This window comes from Hippocampus guttulatus, chromosome 12 (assembly GCF_054856545.1).
Source record: "Hippocampus guttulatus isolate MCC_2025c chromosome 12, RoL_Hgut_1.0, whole genome shotgun sequence".
NCBI classification, from domain to species: Eukaryota; Metazoa; Chordata; class Actinopteri; order Syngnathiformes; family Syngnathidae; genus Hippocampus; species Hippocampus guttulatus.
The window spans coordinates 611,423-632,825 of NC_141272.1; the positions used below are offsets into that span (position 1 = coordinate 611,423).

At 49.4% G+C, this 21,403-nt stretch overlaps 2 protein-coding genes across 2 annotated transcripts; both read left to right on the forward strand.

Moving 5' to 3' along the window:
• Positions 1 to 63: 63 nt before the first annotated feature.
• Positions 64 to 11,081, forward strand: ilk (integrin-linked kinase). The gene is made up of 13 exons (XM_086125880.1): positions 64 to 573; positions 1,648 to 1,874; positions 5,650 to 5,815; positions 6,254 to 6,349; positions 6,438 to 6,534; positions 6,610 to 6,693; positions 7,505 to 7,590; positions 8,155 to 8,264; positions 8,744 to 8,871; positions 8,947 to 9,068; positions 9,168 to 9,267; positions 9,646 to 9,776; positions 9,976 to 11,081. The coding sequence occupies exons 2-13, from the start codon at positions 1,786 to 1,788 to the stop codon at positions 10,123 to 10,125; spliced, it is 1,359 nt and encodes a 452-aa protein (XP_085982006.1). The 5' UTR covers positions 64 to 573; positions 1,648 to 1,785; the 3' UTR covers positions 10,126 to 11,081.
• Positions 11,082 to 11,890: 809 nt separating this feature from the next.
• On the forward strand, positions 11,891 to 20,095 carry apbb1 (amyloid beta (A4) precursor protein-binding, family B, member 1 (Fe65)). Its single transcript, XM_086125897.1, has 14 exons — positions 11,891 to 12,081; positions 13,115 to 13,677; positions 14,205 to 14,410; positions 14,490 to 14,549; positions 14,651 to 14,730; positions 14,814 to 14,880; positions 15,294 to 15,440; positions 15,934 to 16,061; positions 16,425 to 16,539; positions 17,195 to 17,273; positions 17,350 to 17,430; positions 17,511 to 17,626; positions 17,864 to 18,040; positions 18,671 to 20,095. Exons 2-14 carry the CDS (start codon positions 13,137 to 13,139, stop codon positions 18,824 to 18,826), a joined length of 1,953 nt encoding a protein of 650 aa, XP_085982023.1. The 5' UTR covers positions 11,891 to 12,081; positions 13,115 to 13,136; the 3' UTR covers positions 18,827 to 20,095.
• Positions 20,096 to 21,403: the final 1,308 nt, after the last annotated feature.

A 21,403-nucleotide genomic window follows, 5' to 3' on the forward strand; every position in this document is an offset into this window, starting at 1 on the left:
AGTAAGAACGAAATGGCGCAAGTCTACAGACGGTCCACGCCACAGAAATAATGCATTCGTTTTATAGAATTGAAAATACACATGACAAAGTAAAAAAAAAAATCAATCCACAATATGGAGTCGGAGATTTTAATGTGCCGGTGCGTCATGACAGGTATGGTGGTGACGTGCTCTGCGACGAGGGCAATGCAGTGAGCCAGCTGTCCGAATCGCCATCGCCAAAAAGGCTGAGGGAACCACTATGAAAGCGCTACATGTCGTGCGAAACTATATTGCGAATGAGGTTTTAAGTGTAGGAGATAAGGGTGGATTTTCGGACACATCGACCTATCTGAAAAGAATCCACCCCCTGAGGGTATATTATTTGATGCGATGCTCCCTCTAGTCTGTAAGGGGCGCAGTGTCTTAACCAGCTGCCGAGGCCGAGTAGGAGAGTAGTACGCTACGCCCTCCCTCCCTTGCGCGAGGGTGTGGACGTAGGCACTCGGCTCGGCACCACCGTTTCGTCTCCGAAGCGCCGAACAGCACCGCGAGAAACTTCTCCGGAGGCCTCCTTTCACGCCTTTTCATTCGGTAAGGTCATCTCGCGGGTGTTTTGGTGACACGAGGTCGTAAGTCGTGGTTCTTAAATGGCGAACCGACGCCGACTTTTGTCGCTGCGCTACAATTGACGATGAGAGAAACGGACCGTCCAGAATGGAGGTTAGCTTGCTTGGTTCCCAAATGTCTGCATTTTTAGTTCCTCTTTACTTGAGTGTTTTGTTGGCTGCTTCCTTTTTTGAGGAGAGCGCTCTGTGTTATGGCCGTGTTGCGTGGAAATCAACAAGTTTGCTTGCCCCCCCCCCCTCCCATCGTGTTTTAGCGCGTTAGCAGCCGTTGCTACCAGAAAAATGATTTATCAAACTTAGCCTTCGTATCAAAAATTCTTTGACGATTTGAACTCATTCAAATATTCTTTACTCGTCTTACAGTGTCGCGGAAGTGTTTCCACGTTCAATACAAATCAAGGTTCAAGGCACTTTGGGGCACGTTAGCGCAAATGGCACCGCACTCAACAATCTGTCCCTCATACTACAAGATGCGTTGGTTATTATCCTTGAAGGATGAAGTTGAGCACATTTAAGTTGGTGTCGCAAGCAAACAACGGCAATTCCTCACTTTGAGGGAGCAACGACTTGCAAACATTTGCTTGAATTTGTTTGCAAATGGCCCTGAGTGACCAGCAGACGGTGTAGGATAACACTGTACTCCCTTATTGAAGTGATCGAAAATGCCATTTGCTTAAAGATGCGCATGAAGCGCCTCAAAAGAATCTGTTTTGCTCTCGGGCAGGTCACTAGAAATGATTGAACCAGTTTAAAGCTATGCGCATGGTCCTGTGTCGCTCTTTGAATGAGCACGATATCTGGAAGAAACTGTGGTAAACTACTTGGAAGCTAAATCCAAAAGTAAAATTAGTGACTTGGGCTGTCATCATCATCATCATCTGCCAACTTGGGATAAGAAACATACATTTTCACATGACTAATGTCATTTGCCTCCTGAAGGTGGAACGCTAGAACTCTCAATTTAATTAGAAAGCCATCTGGGCCGGCCCAACGATCAGCACGTTTTCCAACACTGTTCTTTCAACATTTTCCATTTCAGGCTGGTGCGAGTGCCCCCCCCCCCCCCAACCCCCGAGGATCAGCGATCGTGTCCCTCACTGGCCCCGGTGAGGGACAGATGAAACCACAGTCTTGCCGCTTCAGCTCCACGTCTTGTCACTCTGGTTAACGTGCCAAAATGGACGACATCTTCACGCAGTGTCGAGAAGGCAACGCGGTGGCCGTGCGCCTCTGGCTGGACAACACGGAAAATGACCTCAACCAAGGGTGAGATGCCTTTTGGCTGTAAGCGGTTGAAAGGGGACTACTTCCTCCTTAGGTGTAAAATGGATGGTTTCGATGCCGTTGACATGAAATTGAACTGCTGTGGGAAATAGAAATGGGAAAAGCTGCGTTGGATATGCGGTGTTTAGATGGGCTAAGAGGCCAAGTGGTAAATTGCTGAGTCGTCATTGAAGTTGGAAAATTGTCGGATCCACTTTGTCCCCAGATTCAATCAGCACAGTTGATTGAATCTGGGGACTTCGACCACTGAAGTTGGGGGGCTGATGGGTGATGGGCTGGCTTCGCGCCGCACATCCACTTTATCCGCTTTTTCTATCGGCGCCTCCAATACAGAACAGTGATCAAAGATGCTACTGACAAGTTGGCTTTGCTCTCTCACTGTGTTATGTTGGGGCGGGGGCGACTTTTACAGGCACTGCACGAGGTCTGAAAATATTCCCGCCAACATCAAGACGGTCCCTCTGCCGACTTAGCCTTTGCGCAGCAGCGACCGCCTCCGAGTTTGTCCCCAGTGGGCCTCCGGCCCGAGATTGAACCCACTTCCTCGGAAGCGCGTGTTTATACTAGGTCGGGAATTCCCTTCCACAAAGCGTGATGGCAGCACGGGAAGCTCGCCGTGACGGTCGCCGAGACAGTGGACGGCGCCGCGGGAACTGACGCGGCGGGGACTCGGCAACGGCTTCAAGCGGCCAAATGGCGTCCGCAGCAGCCGACCGGGTGCGCGTTTGGACGATTCCATTAGCTAAATGAGCACGTCGAGCTCCTTTCTCCCCGGGCTGGCTGATTTATCGCCTTGAGTGGGAAGAAGGAGGAGCGCAGATCGCTTTTCTGTCACGTGTTGGACGTAACTTTGCAATACAGTGGAGGTCTCCTGAGATTTGAATTCTTTATTCCGCCACTCTGTTGTCTTCCCTTCCCGACCGTTCTCTCAAACCATCCCCACATTCGTACATACCCGTTTGGGCGACGCCAAATGATGACGGACGAAGGTGAATTTGCCCAGTTGTTGATTTTCGAGGCAAAAGATGAGGACTTTGATGGTTTTGAGGATGAGGCTTGATCAAAAAAATAACGCCAATACATTGTTGCATGTTTATTTTTTTTTTAAAGCAAGAGTACGTTTGACCATGTCTGCGTTCAAGAACGCAATGCGTCTTAAGTGTTAAAAACAGAAATAGCACCCATAAGTGTCACTATGCCTTTTGATACGGTGCGCCGCATGGTTGTGAAAATATGGTACTTGAACCTTGTCATCCAATCGGGGAAGCGGTTGCCTGACTAGCGGCTGAAAAGAAACGGGAGCGTGTTGAGAGAGTTAAAAAAAAAAAGTTACACTCCTTCACTCTAAATTGAAGACATTTTGTGGAAAGTCAATTTGGCACTGAAGCCGCTAAGTTGCAATTCATCAAAAGCCGCATTATTATTATTTTTCACCACATGGTTGTCCTGCATGTCCGGTTCTGTCACCTGACTGTCCGTGACACTTTTACGTTCAAAGCGATTGTCCGCCAGCCCGTCAAAGTAAAGAGGCTGCTCAATTGCCAGGTCCAGTTTGTCCCCCAAGTGTAAACTCGGGATTGTATTTGACCTTCCGCGTCACTCCTTTGCATGAAATACTTTGCGTCCTTCTGGATTGTTTACGCCGCCGCAACCTTCCCGGGAAAGCGTGGCCGCCGAATCTCCTTACAAGGACTAACGCGCGGGCAAATCCACTCGCACTCGCATTCGGCGGGACGACCGTAGCGGGCTCCGCTGTTTGGCCAGACAGACGAGTGTGCGTGGAATGCGCATCACCCCCCCACCCCGCCCAACCCCCCTTCCTTTCTTTTCTGACATTCCTCTTTATTTTGCCGGTTGGAAGATTGCTCTCAAATCTTCAGCTGCTGCGCTTGAAGGTTGAACTTGCCCTCGCCGCCTCATTTTTCTTCAAACAAGCGCTCGGCCTTCTTGCCTCGATCGTCGTCTTTATTTAGCTGTAAAGCTAGCACCGGTAGCCGCGCAGGCTGAGCTGAGCTGCGCTGCGTGACGGCTCCTTGTTTGGGAAGGTGGGAGGTTTACAGGGTGATTGCTGATTTTTATTTAGAACTCCCTTTGGCAGTGCGGCGGCAAGCGGACATTTAGCGCTTGCCGTAAACTTGCGCTGACGCTTTATATGAATGAAAGGCCTTTTGAAACGGGCGCATCGCCGTCTCGGGGGATCTGCTGACTTAGTTGATTGTAAAATAGGACGAGTCATCCTTTCACGTCAAGTGGCGCTCACCTCCTCGGATTCGAGCGACCCCTTTGAAGGGCTGCTCTTGACGCTTCTTTTCTATTGCATCTGCCAGACTGAGGCCTGTTGGCAGGTGGAAATGCCTGAAATAAATGACCGCAGCGGGCCGGGAGGGGCTTCGATTGGGGGGGGGGGCGGTGGAACAAGTCTAACTCAAAGGGAAAACCTATCCCAAAAAGCTCGCCACACTGGAAATAGACGTGGGAAACTGGAGCGCCTGAAAGTGCCATTCTTCAATTCATTTGTGCGTTCATGCTAACGGGAGTAAGAAAGTGCCGGTGTTCATTTTTAAAAAGGGGTCGGCACGAGTGGACTTGATATACGGTCCGATTTGACACATAGCCTGAAAGTGACGCACGGGCTGATTTGAGGATTGTGTCATTGACACACAGGTGGACCCTTGACACAAAGCCAACAGGAAACGCCGAAGGGCCACATTGACTAATCGACACGGAAATGACATGACGAGAAGAATGGAGAGATTGGACGAGTTGACGCCGAGACTAAATTGAAACGCGCGCTAACACTGAATTGACGGAAGACAGGTTGGGACTTGACACGCGGATGAGACACCTTGACACGCGGACACACGGGCGAGCCTCGTTGACGCGCGGGCTAACTCGATGCTTGCGTCGTCTTCGCGCCTCCTCCGACGTGACACGCGGGCTGAAACTTGAAACGTGGACGAGAGTTGACGCGTGGGCCGGCAAAGAGGGCTCTGAAGAATGCTTAGTCCTCCGTGGCGGTCTCCACTCAAATCTCCTGTAGGGCGTCATTTTGTCAGCGGTCAAGATCTTACTTCCAGAAGCATCAGACTTCCATCTGCGGGATCCTAAACGTGAGCTAATGAGTTTTTCGGGTTTGGCCTTTTGCTCAGACAGGAAATGACCCTCCTCCCACGCGATTCACAGATAGACGGTGTCGTGGGACTGAGAGGGTCTGTGCGGGACCTCGACTCAACCGCGCAGGGCGTGTTGCCACAAGCTAGTGGAACAGCCCGGGGGGGGGGGGTGGAATTGAGATTCCGTCATAATGCTCCTTCAGTTCTCCCTGGGGTTAGTGTGTGTGTGTGTGTGTGTGTGTGAGAGACTTGATAGAGGAGACGTGCAGAGCCAACAGAAGAATGAAGACAAATCACACATTCACATCAAGCCGATAGAGCCGTCGCTATCCTTCAAGTTGACCCACGGGCCACCTTGACGTAAGCGCCCATTTGACATTTGGGCCAAGTTGATGCACGCAACGACGGGCCCGCTTGATGCAAGGGCTGAATTGACACGCAGGCGTCATTGGCGCATGGGCCACGTTGACGCGGGACGATTGATACCCTTGACACGACACAGTCCATCAGTCCTAAGCGGCAGCCGGTCCAACTTACACGCAGCGGTGCAGTCGTTTTGTGATCTCCTCTTAGCGTTTGATCATGACGATCCCAAATGGAAATGACACCGAAAGCCACGTTGAACTGCGATTGGCACTTTGCAGGGACGACCACGGCTTCAGCCCTCTGCACTGGGCGTGTCGGGAGGGCCGCTGCAGCGTGGTGGACATGCTCATCATGCGCGGCGCCCGCATCAACGTCATGAACCGCGGGGATGACGTGCCCCTGCACCTGGCCGCCAGCCACGGACATCGCGACATTGTGGGAAAGGTACTGGGGGAAGGGGGGGGGGGGGGTCACGCGTGCACATTCACTCATCCGACCGTCTTGTCCCGTTGACGGCAAAGAACATCCAAGAACTTAACCATTTGTATTTTTATTTATTGACTTATATTCGGGCAGGGGTGTCACATGTTTGGATGTCTTTTTTTGTTGAAATGGCATGCACAGAGATTTATTGCAGAACACCGCCGACTCGAACCCGTCGTAATCTGTCGGGTGTCGGTATTGTCGGCAGCGCTCGTTAGCCTCGGATGCTTCTGGCGGATGGTATGAGCGGCGCGTTGGAATTAGAAACGCCGTTTCGTATTGGCACGTCTCAAGACGAGCCGCAACGTCGGGAATATTTTCTGCACACGCGCTGCCTTCAGCCCAAACAGTACAGCGGCCGTCTCCGGCGTCTCATCCTTTTGTTTGGCCCTTTTGTAGCTGATTCAGTGCAAAGCAGACACCAACGCAGCCAACGAACACGGGAACACGCCGCTGCATTACGCCTGCTTCTGGGGACAAGACCTGGTGGCGGAGGTTAGTGCGCCCCCCGGTGGCCTTGAAGTTCAACTCGTTCGCTGCTCCCTTGCCACAATGTTTTTTTGCTTCTTGTCCCACCCGGCAGGACCTTGTGAACAACGGGGCTCAGGTGAGCATCTGTAACAAATATGGGGAAACGCCCCTGGACAAAGCCAAACCTCACCTGCAAGCGCTTCTCAAAGGTATCCCGTCTGCCCCCGCCGCTTACTAGTTCCCAGTCCGTTCTGTGTTCATTTTTTTTTTCTTTTGTGGTGTAGAAAAAGCTGAGAAAATGGGACAGAATTTGACCAAAATCCCCTTCAAAGACACCTTTTGGAAAGGCACCACCAGAACACGACCCCGTGAGTAGAGAGCGTCGCGAGAGCTACTTGGTCTTTGTTGTGTGTGTGTGTGTATACATTTGAATTGCTTTGTTACGAGTTCAAATTGGAATTCCGCGTCAAGTACATCACAACTTGAGTGAAGGGGGGGGGTGTTGTAGTCGCATTTGGGCAACGAGAACCGCAGTTCCCGAAGCACTTTCAAACGAATGTTAAACAGTTAGACACATGTACAAATACTTTTGCGCATAGATTAATTACACATTAGAAACCTTTAAAAAAAAAAACTTTCTTTTCAAATCCAGAACTACTGATAATAGTTTCCAAGGAAAATAATGCAGAGAAAATGTTGGATATAAACTCAACAATTTAAGTGCCCTTTAAGCATGACCCCCCCCCCCCCCGCTTTTTAGGAATTTGCATCATGTTCAAGGTTTCTGTTTATCTTCGACAGGAGGCATGCTTGTTTTCAAATTTCAGAGCTCCCAGGCTTGGCACAGCATGTCTTGGCAAGTTAAATGAAAACTTTAACAAATAAATAGCTCTTGAAAGGTTTCCAATTTTGCCTCATGTTCATGCAACTCCAATGCTCCTTGTTCACATTTTTGTTTTTAGTTCAAACAAACTCACCTCTGTCAAAATGATGAATATTGGCCGCGAATAATCGTCGGGAGTGAATTGCTGAGCCCGTTTCGACTCTTGCCAACCAAAAGGGAAGGGGGACACCCTGAACCGCTTGCCAGCCAATCGCAGGGCACACACAGACGAAGATGTTCGACATTTGTCTGCAAATTGTCACGTGAGACATTTTCTTTCTTTCTTCTGTTTCTAGGCAACGGTACTTTGAACAAACACGCCGGCATCGACTATAAGCAGCTCTCGCTCCTGGCCCGAATCAACGAGAACCAGTCTGGAGAGGTACGTTGAGAAGCGGTCGCCACGCCGTGCCGTCGGTTGTGCAGCGAAGCCTCGCAATTCGCAAAGTAGATCACCAAACATTTGAGTATCTTTTCATAGCCACTCAACTTTGACTTTGCCATATCAAACGACGAGATCGAATGAAAACGTTGACAAACGTCTTCATGTGTCCGACCCCGGCGTGTGCGACTTGAGACGAAAAGCAAACGACCGAGGACGTGGTTGCGCAAATGTGCACGCCCTCTTAACTTTTGACCGCCTGCCTTCTCACCCTGCCCACCTTGACCTTCCTTTTGCGGCCCATGCCAAAGGTCATTTTTAGGACAATGATTTCTTCATTTTGGGGGGGGGGGGGGTCATGTCAGGGGCTGCTGAAAAATGGAGGGCGGGCCGCAAATAGCCCCTAGGCCGCAGTTTGGAGCCATCTTTGCCTGTTCTAGAAAGAGAACGCAAATATAGAAATTACTCAAGGTGCCTTTCTCAGCAAATCGCGACCGGGCGGGGTTTCACTGTACTTGCACTTTGCCCGTAACCTTTGTACCGTGTGTCCTTGATGGTGCGCAGTTATGGCAAGGCCGCTGGCAAGGCAACGAGATTGTGGTCAAAGTGCTGAAGGTGCGCGACTGGACCACGCGGAAAAGCAGGGACTTCAACGAGGAGTATCCCAAACTCAGGTGCCGATCCGACGCGCCGTCGCGCTACTCTTGTGATGGCCGTTTGGCCGATTCGCGCTGCGGAGGCCGGTTGGAAACTGTCGGCCACCGGCGCCGTGGTCCTTCCGGGTGGCAGAGAGAAAGTGACGCGATCTGTAAACCTTTGACCCGGTTGTGTTTGAGGCCCCGCAAGTTTGATTCGGTGTCTATTTCCTTCAAGGCCAATCGACCCCAACGTGAGTACGAGGTTAAATGGAGTACACTGAAATTCTGAAGATTGCCTCGTCGCAGAACAGTATGCGTGAAATGTTTGCTTGGGTTTTCCGGAGTCATTTGTCAGGGCGTACTGGCCGGCCCGCCCGCTCACGTCGGCCCCTCCGGCGGGCCAGCCACGTGTGATCGCGGTGCCACCCGAAAGTACTTGCCACGTCCCATTGCGTCTCGCACTCCTGGTTGATGTCGGCTGTGCGATGTCCATGTCCTCCTGGTCACCGTCCCAGGATATTTTCCCACCCGAACGTCCTCCCCATGTTGGGAGCCTGTCAGTCTCCGCCGGCCCCTCACCCCATCATCATCACACACTGGATGCCGTACGGCTCCCTCTACAACGTGCTGCACGAGGGCACCAGTGAGTACTTTGCCGTCACACCGCGATCCCAATGACCTTTCCTTGACGTCGCCGTGCCGCCGCCGCCGCCGCCAGACTTTGTGGTGGACCAGACGCAAGCGGTCAAGTTCGCTTTGGACATCGCCTGCGGAATGGCCTTCTTGCACACGTTGGAGCCCATGATCCCTCGACACTATCTGAACAGCAAGAGCATCATGGTGAGAAGACTTTCACAGACGCAGCTTGGTGTCCAAAAAGCCCATCCTCGTGTTCCCTTTCACTCAGCGGTGACATCTTGTCTCCCTCCCCCCTTACAGATCGATGAAGACATGACAGCCAGGATCAGCATGGCAGACGTCAAGTTCTCCTTTCAGTGTCCTGGCAGGATGTACTCGCCCGCGTGGGTGGCCCCCGAGGGTACGCGAGGCAGCGCACGCACATCCAAAGTGACATCTGGAGCACGAATGATCACTTTGCCAAATGGAATCCCTCCAGAGATGTCTTGTCTAAAATTGATTAGAAAGAAAGTGGAAACGGTGCAGGCCTTCTTCATAAAGAGCATCCAGACCAGCGCGGCACCAGATTTGTCAGCGTGCGAATGGCGGAAGTGAAATCGCAAGCTTTGCACCCATTTTCTTATCTGAATTTTGAGGCAGAGGCGCGGCGCTTTCCATGTATGCGTATGTAAACGGGGCTAAATGTGTACTCGTACATGACCGGACGTGGAATGAGTGATAACATGGGGTCCGCCTGCACACCGGCTCTGATTTCTTGGCCCGGTTTGATCGCTTGCAGCCCTGCAGAAGAAGCCAGAGGAGATCAACCGGCGGTCGGCGGACATGTGGAGCTTCGCCGTGCTGCTGTGGGAGCTGGTGACCAGGGAGGTGCCCTTCGCGGACCTCTCCAACATGGAAATCGGCATGAAGGTCAGCAAAGATCGCCAGGAGAAAGAGTTTTCCCCTCCCACTTAAGTCCGCTGCAAGAAGATCCTCTGCTTCCTCCTACCCGATTAGCGACCGATTGCCGCCGCGCTCCAAACGTCATTGTGGAGCGGTCTCGTCGATTTTTGTCGACGAGTCTCTACGGCCCCGAACGATGTTGCTAACGTTCTGGTTTTCCCTTCAGGTTGCCTTGGAGGGCTTGAGGCCCACCATTCCTCCCGGCATCTCGCCGCACATCTGCAAGTTGATGAAGATCTGCATGAACGAGGACCCGGCCAAGAGGCCCAAGTTTGACATGATTGTGCCTATTTTGGAGAAGATGCAAGACAAGTAAAGAAAAAAAAAAAAGCCGACTTTTTACCCCCGGGATGTTGCCTTCAACTCTTTTTCCTTACCGCAGCATCGAGCTCCGTCACCACTACAATCCAACAGCAGTTATTTTTCTAGTTGAAATTTTTTTCTATTAATATATATTGTACATGTCGACTGTAATCATAGACTGAACACGTGACTGAATAACCTGTGGAGGGTATGGACAGGTTTTATTTGGATCGGAATGGTTCTTATATATCGCTGGCCTTGGGCGGATTCCTTGTACCTCAAAAATCATCACTTTTAAGGAGACCCCCCCCCCCCCCCCAAAAAAAAAAACCGGCATGTTTGCTCAACCCAAGGGTTTAAATCACATCCTCAAATAGAGCAAGCCATTTTCCACACTTTGGTCAATATTTTATAAAAACAGCACCCGCTGAAATCACTGAAAAGTATGAAATTGGCCAAATTGTGACATGGGCGCTTTTGACCCGATGCCAGCGATATGCTCAAAGCAGGTCTCATCCCAGCAGCATGAGTTGCCGCGTCAGCATTTTGTTAAGCAAGAAAAAGCATTTCTCTGGAGTGAGTTAAGCGATTTTTTTTTTTTTTACCGCTTCCCGTACACCTAAAATAGTGTACGCACCATTACAGACGGTCTATTTTTTACCTCTCGTTTGAAAATGTAGCCCAAATATGCCTTTCGTTATTTCTACGTGCATAAAAGTGCCTGAGAGGAAACTTGAGTGTTTAATTGTTGAATCGTGGCCGTCAAACGAAGAACAAAGGGTGTACTTACTGGAAATCATCCTGGTCGCATCCTGCAGCTGTTCTATTTTCCTTTGCCTGCTCTTCATTCAGTCTCGTCATTTCTGTGCCTGCATCAGCTTACTTCTTTGCGTCCAAGCCAAAATCAAAAGCGAGCTATACAAATGTATGTATTTATATCTATATATATTAAATTGAAAACTAAGAATAGATTTGGTGTGTTCATTTTGTATGGGAGTCACAAAAAAAGCTTGTTTGTGACCTGCCGTTGGCAATATACAGTGCATGAGGGAATCATTCACGGCACTTCACGTTTCGTACCTTATGTCAGAGCCATATTCCAAAATAGAAATTACTATTCCCCCACCCATCAAAATCCGATACAATTTCATTGTTTGTGTGTGTGTGTAAACATCCATCCATTCATTTTCCGATCCGCTCGACCCTCAAGGGTCGCAGGAGGTGCTGGAGCCTATCCCAGCTGTCTTTGGGCAGTAGAGGGGGGGGGGGGACACCCTGAACCAGTTGCCAACCAATCACAGGGCACACGGAGACATACAACCATCTGCGCTCACACTCACAATTTAGAAGTGTTCAATCAGCCTGCCATGCAGGTTTTTTGGAATGCGGGTGGTAACCGGAGAAAACCCACACAGGCCCGGGGAGAACATGTAAAACTCCACACAGGAAGGCGGGAGCCAGGATCGAACCCACGACCTCTGCACTGTGAGGTCGACGCACTAACCGTTGGTCCACTGGGCACCCTGTGTGTAACCTTACTGAAATTAAAAAAAATAATTCACATGCACATACACTTTCCAGCCTTTGCTTTTTCAGTGTTGATTATGCTTTGCTGGCAATTTACATCTTGAAGTAATCCCAGTGAATCGAACCTAATTGAATGGTTCGATTTTAAAATCGTGACCCCCTTGAACCGTATCGAATCGTCTTTCGGGGAGAGATGTCCAACCCTCAGAGGCTCTCAGAGGCTTTGGTTGCGAACCGGGTAAGAGCATCCGAAGTCGGCCGTGACGTGAGCGACTGACGCAGGCTCCTCACCAGCCGAGCCCCGCCGCCGCCACCGTCGCTGCCACCCCCGCCCCAGCTTGGAGACGGGACGTCGCCTTGGGCACCGTCGCCATCGCGGTAACAGAAACATGTAGCGAGCTCGCTCAACTGGACGTCTTTGGAAGCCAAGGAGAGTTCGACGGTAAGTGAGACTTCTTCCAGCCGGGTGGCTTGCGCTTGAATTCGATGTTTCGGAGTTCGCCCGAGGAGCTAGCGTTAGCTTAGCCAAGATGATGGCGACCGACTGGCCGTCATTACCTTCGAGCGGCGGGCCGAGGCATCCGAAAAACGGGGGCCGGCGGGGAAGGGATAGGTTTCATCAAGCCTATTTTACTTTAGTTTGTTTTATGTTATTTGATTGCAGAAAGGCGAATAAATGTCACCGTGATGCCAAGATGGCGAAATTCACGGCAACGTTATCGATAGATTAACTGTGGCCAACGTACGTTTCGGATTCCGAGGATTAGAACGTAATAGCGAAATGTCAGGCTTCGATTGATGGTTTAAATCAACGATATCATTTATAAGTGTGTATTTCGCGGTGCTGTTCTACTCAGTTCGACTTGATTGGCCATTAAAGCCCAATGCAGCGAGCCAGCCTCGCTAGCTTTTTGAGCTAGAATGCTAACAACGTCCAAGGTCCAGATCTTTTCTTATTTTTTTTCCCCCCCTCAAGATTTTGCATTCGAAAACGACCAATAACTGCGATGCCATCGTGGTATTGTACAAACGTTATTTATTCATCTATTTATTTGCGAGCTGGCTTGCTAACAACATCCAATCTCATTACAGTCACCCCCTAATAGCTTTTAAATGCCATACGCATGATTAAACACAGCATGCACCACCTTAAAAGATAGTTAGCTCTCCATGAAACCACATAATGGCCAACATTAAAAAACAGTAGTGGGCACAAGTGTTTATCAAAAACAAGGCAGAGGGTGCTATTCCTAAAATGTTTATTTAATCGCATTATAACCCACAGCAACATTGTGCACATTACCACAGCACTGGGATGCAGGGGGGGAACATTATATAATACACACACACACACACATGCACAGTTAAAGCTAGAGGTTTCTTTCTATACAGGCTATATAACTTGATTTCTTATGACCAAACCACGGGTATCAGCACTCAGAGACGTATATTCTCTCCCCCGTCTTGGCCTCCAGCTACGTGGAACTCGAAGCAGCGATGGGTGGGCACGACGACGACGTCAGGCCGTACTTGGTCAACAAACATCGCGGCGAGGAGCTGAAGAAGAACAAGCTGAACGACTGGTGTGAGCACGAGTCGACGGGCAACAACGCCAAGTGGCACAAGGAGGGCCAGAACCAGCTGCGCAAAGTGAGCGAGAACCAGCAGGAGCAGGACCACAACTGCAACATCAGCCACAATGGCAACCCGGACGGGGAACGGGAAGAGTCCCCCAAAGCGGCCACCCGGGAAGAAGCCAACAACATCCTCAATGAGCCGCTCCTCATCCATGCCTTGGACGAGGACGAGGAGAAGGAGAGGGAAGAAGAAGACAAGGGGGAGAAGTCAGAGGAAGGTCCTGCGGATGGAGAGGAGGCCCCCAATGGAGGAGGAGGAGGGAGAGAAGGAGGTGTCTCCGGCAGGAACGCGTGCCTCCTGTTCGCCAACGTCAACGGGACGCCGAGCGACGACGAGTCCAACTGGCCCGCCACCACTCAGGACAACGCCGCCGATGCTTCTTCTCCCAACGGCAACAGAGGTAAGGCCATCCCAAGAGCCCGAGTGGCCCTACTCCGTTTTTGTCATCTTGCAGGAGAGTGATTTCAAATTTGAAGGCCGCAATCAAATCTGGCCCCCTTTACATTTTGGTGCTTTTTAGTAGGGCATGACCGATCTGGATTGATGGATTGATTTGTTTGTTTGAGCCTAATGGCAAGTTTTGGCCGAGAAATATGTCTGATTAATTGGGGGGATTCGTTTAAAAAAATCGAATGCAAACCTTTTTTCCCTCCCGCTGTGCATTTCCAATGGGTCTCAATATGCGGATTTTCACTGTTCATGGGCCAGCCTCGTCAGCTGTCGATAGATTGTGGAAAAATGATCAGCAGCCGTAAGAAAGCAACTTTTATCCCTTGCCAAAAATCTCTCTCTCTCTTTAAAACTCCTTTTTTGTCATGTAGTGGATAGTAAGATTCATTCTGAATGCTAAACTGCTTCTTATTCCTTGGCTAATTGTAAGCATGTGACAATGCAGTGGTATTCCAATCCACATTTGTCCCTCTCCAGACTCCTTCTGGGACTCGAGTGCTTTCGAGACCGACACGGACCTGCCGGCCGGCTGGATGAGGGTTCGCGATACGTCGGGCACCTACTACTGGCACATCCCCACCGGCACCACCCAGTGGGAGCCCCCCTCGCCGCTGGGGAAGGTCGGCGACTCGATGCCGTCCTCCACCATGTCCCTGGAGACCACGCCGTGCGAGGAGCCCGAGGTTAGATGCCCTATAAAATCCCAAGCTGTGATTTGTTTTCCTTTTTTTCCTCATTTGAATGGCAAATGTACATTCGCAGGACACCTGGGCTCAGCTTTCCAGCACAGATGAAGGCGGCGCCGACGGAGAGCTGTGGAAGGTAACCCAAACAATCTTGTAAATGCAGGTGGGGCAGAGAATGGAGGCCCCCCCCCCTTCCCCCACACACTTTTAATTAAGCCATTGTTTCGCTGTCCTCAGGAGGAAGCAGAGGCCGCGTCTGATCAAAGTCTGCGAGAGTTTGAGGGGGCAACTCTCCGCTACGCTTCCATCAACCTCAAGTATTTGCTCTTGCTGTCGTGTCAACAGATTTTTGGATCCTTTGGAAAAAGTGCAACATTTTCATTTGTCCCTCACTCTGTAGCTACAACTGCCCCCCGTCTGAGGATGACGAGAAGGTGGTCCCACTCTGCACTGATTTAGAGAGCAAGGTACCCAAGTGAAAATTTTGAAATGTCAGGATGGAGCTTAAAATGCAGCAGCATAACCTTTTCAGGTGAACTGAATTGGAGCCTCTTGAAACAAGCACATCTGCAACCGTTGAGCTTTCCCAACTTGCGAAGGTGCAAATGTCACATCAGGTGTCCACGAATGGACCTGTACATTTTTTTAGCCGTTAGCGGCCAGCGAACTTCGAGTGACATAACTGGTTGCAACAGAGTTGGCCGCAAGAGTCGCAGAAAAGCCTGGAAAGTTTCAGATGAGCGAGAGAGACTGAAATGGCGAGAGAGTGCGCTTCGGCTCCATCCTGACATTTCACCCGACGGGCCGATGGATTCCTCGTTGTTTTGAGGAAACCGTACACTTGGCCGACCGTCTGCCTTGTGTCGGCGCTGCTCGGCAGTGCTTCGCAGTGCGTTCGCTGGGCTGGGTGGAGATGTCGGAGGAAGACATGGCGCCGGGCAAGAGCAGCGTGGCCGTCAACAACTGCATTCGCCAGCTGTCCTACCACAAGCACAACCTGCACGACACCGCCGGCATCTGGGGAGAGGTGACCGACCGTCTTTTTCTCACGACGCTGGGCACTCAATGCATTTGATCAATTCTATTATTTATTGATTTGTTTTCCCTCCTTGCGCCGCTCCCTCGGGTCTAAATGTGTCCTTGCTGACATGCCCTGATTACACTAACAACATAGCTGCGAATAGAGAGTGAAGTGCGTGCGTGCGTGCACACTTTAATTGGTTTTAAATTTTTCATCAGTGTCCTTGTTTTTCTTCTCTAAAATTGGTTTTAAAAAATCAGTTATCAATAGGTTGATATGAAATGCGTACGTCTACGGGATCGGCCCGGCCCTGTTCAGCACGTTATGTTTTAAGAATAGTTGATTTGACTTTTTGATAGTTGTGTTGACCTGTGGGTGAAGGTGAAAATTGAATATGCATCGATTTGAATGACTGCGCTGTAGGTTAAATTGCCTAGCATTTAAAAACGCTAATTTATTAAGTGCCGCGTCGTGATCCGCGCGTGTGTTTTTTGCGCAGGGCAAGGACATGCTGATGGTGCTGGAGAGCGACACCATGAACCTGATCGATCCGCTGGGACAGACGCTGCTTCACACGCAGCCCATCGGCAGCGTTCGCGTGTGGGGCGTCGGCAGGGACAACGGCAGGTCCGTTTTCACCCCGACTCGTGACAAGACAGCCCCAAGTCCAATTCAGCTGCAGGGAATCTTGCCCGATGGTTTGCTTTTCAACGAGTGGCGAGTGAGCTCTGAGTCGTGTTGTTTGTACGTTGAGGGCCTCTGCTGGACACTTTGGGCAATTACATCTGCATCGACCAAGTAGTGGTGGCTTCGCAATGTTCTAACGCTTCTATTTTTCTTCCATGCTGCTTTTTGCCCACACGAACAGGGAAAGGTACACCTGAAGTTTTTTTTTTTTTTTTTTTTTTTGTCTTGAATATGTTGACACAATTTTGACCAATAATAGTATGCTGATATGACCGATTCATATTTCTGTGTTTTGTCCCACAGGGATTTTGCCTACGTGGCCCGGGACAATCTGACGCAGGTCCTGAAGTGTCACGTATTTCGTTGCGACTCGCCCGCCAAAAACATTGCCACCACTTTGCACGAGATGTGCTCCAAGGTGGGACTCCTGTCATGATGCTCGATGCAACACACCGTAACTCATTCAGCGCCGTCCGTTTTTCTCAAATCGGGAGCCACCTTTGACCGTTTGGACTCATTTATGAAGGTGTCTAGCTTGAGAAACATGGAAGCTAGCAAAAGTAAGCTTGAACGCTCTTCTTTCATCAGGAGCACCTTTTACCATTCTTGAGTCAACAGCAGTCGATTCTTGGCAACTTGTTTGCAAGAAAATAATCCGAGCAAAAAGAGCTTTTTGTGAAAGGATGTATTTCAAGCAGAACCATCACTTTGATGCCATTTTGTTGATATTCAACGCCCAAACGGTGCTTACCTACTAAACGACAACCCAAAAAGGGCACTTGGATTGGTTGCTCTCACTCGCAAGATCTGATAAAGCCAGGAATGGCTTTATCATCTTGAAATCATGCCCACAGCCTCGAGACTGACCGAGGAGGTGCGCAAAGCCCTTGATGAATATTTTGTAATTTAAAAAAAAAAAAAAAGAACCCCCCCCCCACCCAAAACGTATTGAAGTGTTTTAGCACAAAATCATTGGGTTTTTGAACCCGTATTTTTACGTTTTGGTATTCAATCATTTGAACAAGCTGTAGTTTGGGTGGGGAAACATTTTTTGTTGTTTTTTTGTGTCATAGATAATGATGGAAAGAAAGGCATCCAAGCCAGGCGTGAGTCGTCTCAGCTCGGACACGGGCAAACCCCTGTCTGTCGAAGGTAAACGCGAGCATGTTTTTCCACAAGTTGAATCGGTGGACTGGATCTCACCTCATCCCTTCCTATTGCTCACCAGAGTTTCCAGCTCCCAAAAATGAACTTTTCCAGCGCTTCCAAGTCTATTACCTCGGCGGCGAGCCTGTCCTCAAGCCAGTGGGTAAGAAAACACTCGCTGCCTTTCCCCTCTTCGGGCCAGCGCATGCCGTCTACGCTCTGACGTGACAAAACGTTTGGCAGGGATGGACGTGATCAATGAGGCTCTGGAGGCGGCCGTGGCGGGCAAAGACAAAAGCGGCTGGACCCCGGTGTCTGTCAACGTGGCGCCCGCGACCCTCACCATACTCGCAAAACAGGTGCGAGGATCTTGGCCTACATCTCCTCAGAGTCAAATGCCCGAGTATTTAGCTCTTGATTTTCTTGTCATTAGACTTCTGTGTCCGAAAAATCCAGTTCCCAATTACAATGCATAAATAATGCACCCTTTTGGAACAAAAAAAGAAGAAGTCATTTAGCAATGAATTATTGATGAAGCTCAGCCCTCCGATCCGCATATTCTTGAATAATGACTCGCAGATATCATCTGATTTCAGACAGAAGAGGTTCTGTCGGAGTGCCGGGTGCGCTTCCTTTCGTTCATGGGCGTGGGCAAGGACGTCCGCACCTTCGCCTTCATCATGGCCGACGGCCCGCGAGACTTCACCTGCCACAAGTTCTGGTGCGAGCCCAACGCCGCCAGCCTCAGCGAGGCCGTCCAGGCCGCCTGCATGGTCAGTTTTCATGCATTTGTGTCTCTCTGGACCGACTGCCCGAGGGTCAACGTAGTCCTTTTCATTCTACTTTTTTTGCCAACTGTGTCAGCCTGAAATCTTAATAGAATACCCGAGTTATATATTCCAACTGTAAAAAGGTCACGTTTACATTGTTGTCGGCTTGAAGTGAAACTCATTTATGGTCCTGGCAGACAGAATGTCCTGTAGAAGACCGTTGTAACTGGCGTGATGGAAAAAAAACAAAAACATTTTTACTGAGCAAGTAAGATGATTTAAAAAAAAAAAAGTCTGAAAAATAACCTTTAGACAATAAATAAAGATTATTATCAATAGAAATTGCACAGGATGTTTATTCTTTTAATTGTCAATTTAACATAATCTTCACACTTGAAGTCAGTGACCGGCGCCCATTTAATAGAAAATACGATGACATAAAAACACAAAGTAAATGTTCAACTCCCACTTCGAGGTCCTGCAAGCCCCCGATTTTTTTTTTTCACTTGGACATTTTTCTTTCTCCCAAAGAAGACGTGTTTATTTTTGTCTTGCTTTGCAATGTTATGCTACTTCATGGCATACATGCATGGATTTATTGATTGATTTATGTATATGCATTTTTTTGAACAGCTACGCTACCAGAAGTGTCTGGACGCACGTCCGCCCGGCCTGGCGTCCTGCTTGCCCACCCCGCCCGCCGACTCTGTGGCCCGCCGCGTCAGGAAGGGCGTGCAGAGTCTCCTGGGCAGCTTCAAGAGCTACAGGTCGGGCTCCCAGTCGCCTTGACGGGCCGCAACACCAGGAAGGTCCATGCAAAACGTCTCCAAGTCACACTACCCCCCCCCCCCCCCCCCACCACCACACACACACACACACACACACACACACTTGACACCTCATACACTTGTTCTGTCGTCTTGTGGAGTAGCTCGGGGGGGGGGGGGGTGATTTGATCTGTCCCCCTCTCTCTCTCTCTTTTTTTTTTTTTTTGTTGAAACTTTCCTCCCCTAATCGGTGGAATTCCGGCCTGACTGGGGTTCTTTCATGTCACTCTGAACTATTTTTGTGTTTTAACAGAAACAACACTTGGAATGTTGGGACGTAATGTACGTCACATGCTAAAAGATGCTCGAATGAGCGCTATACTGTAGATTGTCTCTCTCTCACACACACACACACACGCGCGCACATCATGGACATGAGTCTTCCAAAGAGATTGTCATCATTCATTCATTGATTCGCATGCAAGTTGAGTGGCTCACGTGCAATAAGATAAGAAAAGATAAGAAAGCCTTTATTAGTCTCGCAATGGAGAAATTCCCGATTCACAGCAGCAAAGTTATGAAAGGAAGAAGTAGAACAACAAAATATAGGAGCTGCTGGAAAGGCAGCCACTCACGCGGCGCCATTTTGAAGTCAAAATAACACAACACAACACATCAATAACGATCTTATCGAAAATGTCACCCATAGAGCAAGGGAACAACACGGCCATGTTGCGAATACACGGCACACACTTGCTCAGTTGTTCTGTCCGACGCTTGTGTAAGTGTGGGAACCCTTCAATGTTTCCTCCGTGTTCTCTCTGTGCGTCACTCTAGTCGCTCTGTGTGTGTGTGTGTGTGTGTGTGTGTGTGTGTGATCATAAACTAGCTGTTGAAAGCCACCACAGAGCAGGTTGGTTTGTTTGTATGGAAGGCAATTAGCCTAACTTCCACACATTCAAATAGGATTTTTTTCCTTTTTTTTTTTTTTTTGGAACGAATAATTGAATGATCTTATCGTTGATGTGTAGATCCCTAGTAATAGTCGAGGCTAATGGTTAAAAGAAAAAAGTATGTATCCTGTATATATTTCTATATTAGACTACTCTACTTACACTAACTCACCCACGTTCATCACGTAACCGCCGCCTTTGCCGTTCACCTTTTGCCCATCATGCCCATGTCCGGCTAGCGGGATTCTAATTTATTATTTCTACACATGTACATTTTAGGTGTTCCCAAAAATGGATGTGTATATGTAAGAAAGCGCACAATAAATGTCAACATATCATTGCCGCCTTGTGATTGTTGTTTGGGTAGGGGGCGGTTATTATTTGCAGTGCACACTGGAACCACGAGGGGGAGCCCTACACTTTGTTGTGCTTTCATCTCAATCAGTTATCCATCGAGCCATCTTATCTATGCCATATATACGACAAGCTAAACTAACTAGCGCCTAATTCTCTGTCCGTCTTCTACCGTATATACACGCATATATGCACGAGACGAGCTAAGCTGCCGAGCGTCTATCTTGCTCGCTCTCCATCTTTCTATGTGAGGTCTCTAATCTATCTGAGGAGGAATTCAGAAGCCCGCTTCCTGGTTTGAATGAGGCTTACGGTTTCAAGTATGGGTTGAAAGCCCGAGTGAGACCTTCAGTGAAGAGTGTCAAGTTGGGCTTCAAACAACGGTTCCGGTTTGGCGCCTCCGTCTCCAGTTAGTGACTCAAAAGTGAGGCGGGTTAGTATGTTCTGGTGTCAAATTGGCTTTCGAGCAAAGTTGAAATTAGAGCAGCTCGCGAAAGTGGACGCCGTCATTTTTTGCACCCAGTCCTCTTTTGTGCAGTGGGCAGTGGTTGAAAGTGTTTCTGTTAGGAAGAGAACGTCTCTCTGGAGGATTTCCACATGTGCCTGCAAATGTCATTTGTGCTTTCTGTGTCACTGACTCCCCCCTTCCCAGCGTGTTTGCATTCTCATGTAAAAGAGGTCCCCTGTCCTGGACACAAACGTAGGGCGACAAAAAGCAAAACACACACGCTTGCCCACCTTTCATTTGACTTTTCCTTTCCTGCTTCCATTTTCCTTTTCATGTTGCCTTTTTTTTTTCCTTTTCAGCTTTTCTTTTCCATTCCCCTTCCCCTTTTCTTTTTCTTCCTTTTCACCTTTTGTTTCCTTTCCGCCTCCCCTTTTCAAAATCCTTTTTCTTTTTCACTTTCCTCATTCCTCTTTCCTTTTCCCTTTCCCTTCTTTTCTATTGCCCGTCCTTTCTCTTTTCCATGTGTTATTTTTCCTTTTCAACTTCCCCCCTGTGCCCTTTCCTCTGCATCCCCCCACCCATCCCCGTGACGATCGCCTCTTCCCAGGGAAAGAGCATCCCTTTGTTTCCCCCGAAAAAAAAAAGCTTTGCAGATGAAAGCCGGTGGGAAGCTAATAACGTGGCTTCGCAGGCAGAATTAGCCCAGGTTTGAAGCCTCCCGATCCACTCGGGACGGGACTTTTTTTTTTTTGTAGGAACAAACCTGATCGGCATTCCAACCGCGCGCCCCCGCCGTCTGCTCCGCACAACCTCCCCTGAAGCAGCGTGTGGCTCGTCGGCCAAG

Coding starts and splice junctions, on each gene's coding strand:
- ilk (XM_086125880.1), top strand. CDS start 1,786: ATGGACGACATCTTCACGCAGTGTCGAGAAGGCAACGCGGTGGCCGTG. Junction 1,875..5,649: donor GAAAATGACCTCAACCAAGG/GTGAGATGCCTT, acceptor GGCACTTTGCAG/GGACGACCACGGCTTCAGCC. Junction 8,872..8,946: donor CGTGCTGCACGAGGGCACCA/GTGAGTACTTTG, acceptor CGCCGCCGCCAG/ACTTTGTGGTGGACCAGACG.
- apbb1 (XM_086125897.1), top strand. CDS start 13,137: ATGGGTGGGCACGACGACGACGTCAGGCCGTACTTGGTCAACAAACAT. Junction 14,881..15,293: donor GCACTGATTTAGAGAGCAAG/GTACCCAAGTGA, acceptor GCTGCTCGGCAG/TGCTTCGCAGTGCGTTCGCT. Junction 16,540..17,194: donor TGCACGAGATGTGCTCCAAG/GTGGGACTCCTG, acceptor TTTGTGTCATAG/ATAATGATGGAAAGAAAGGC.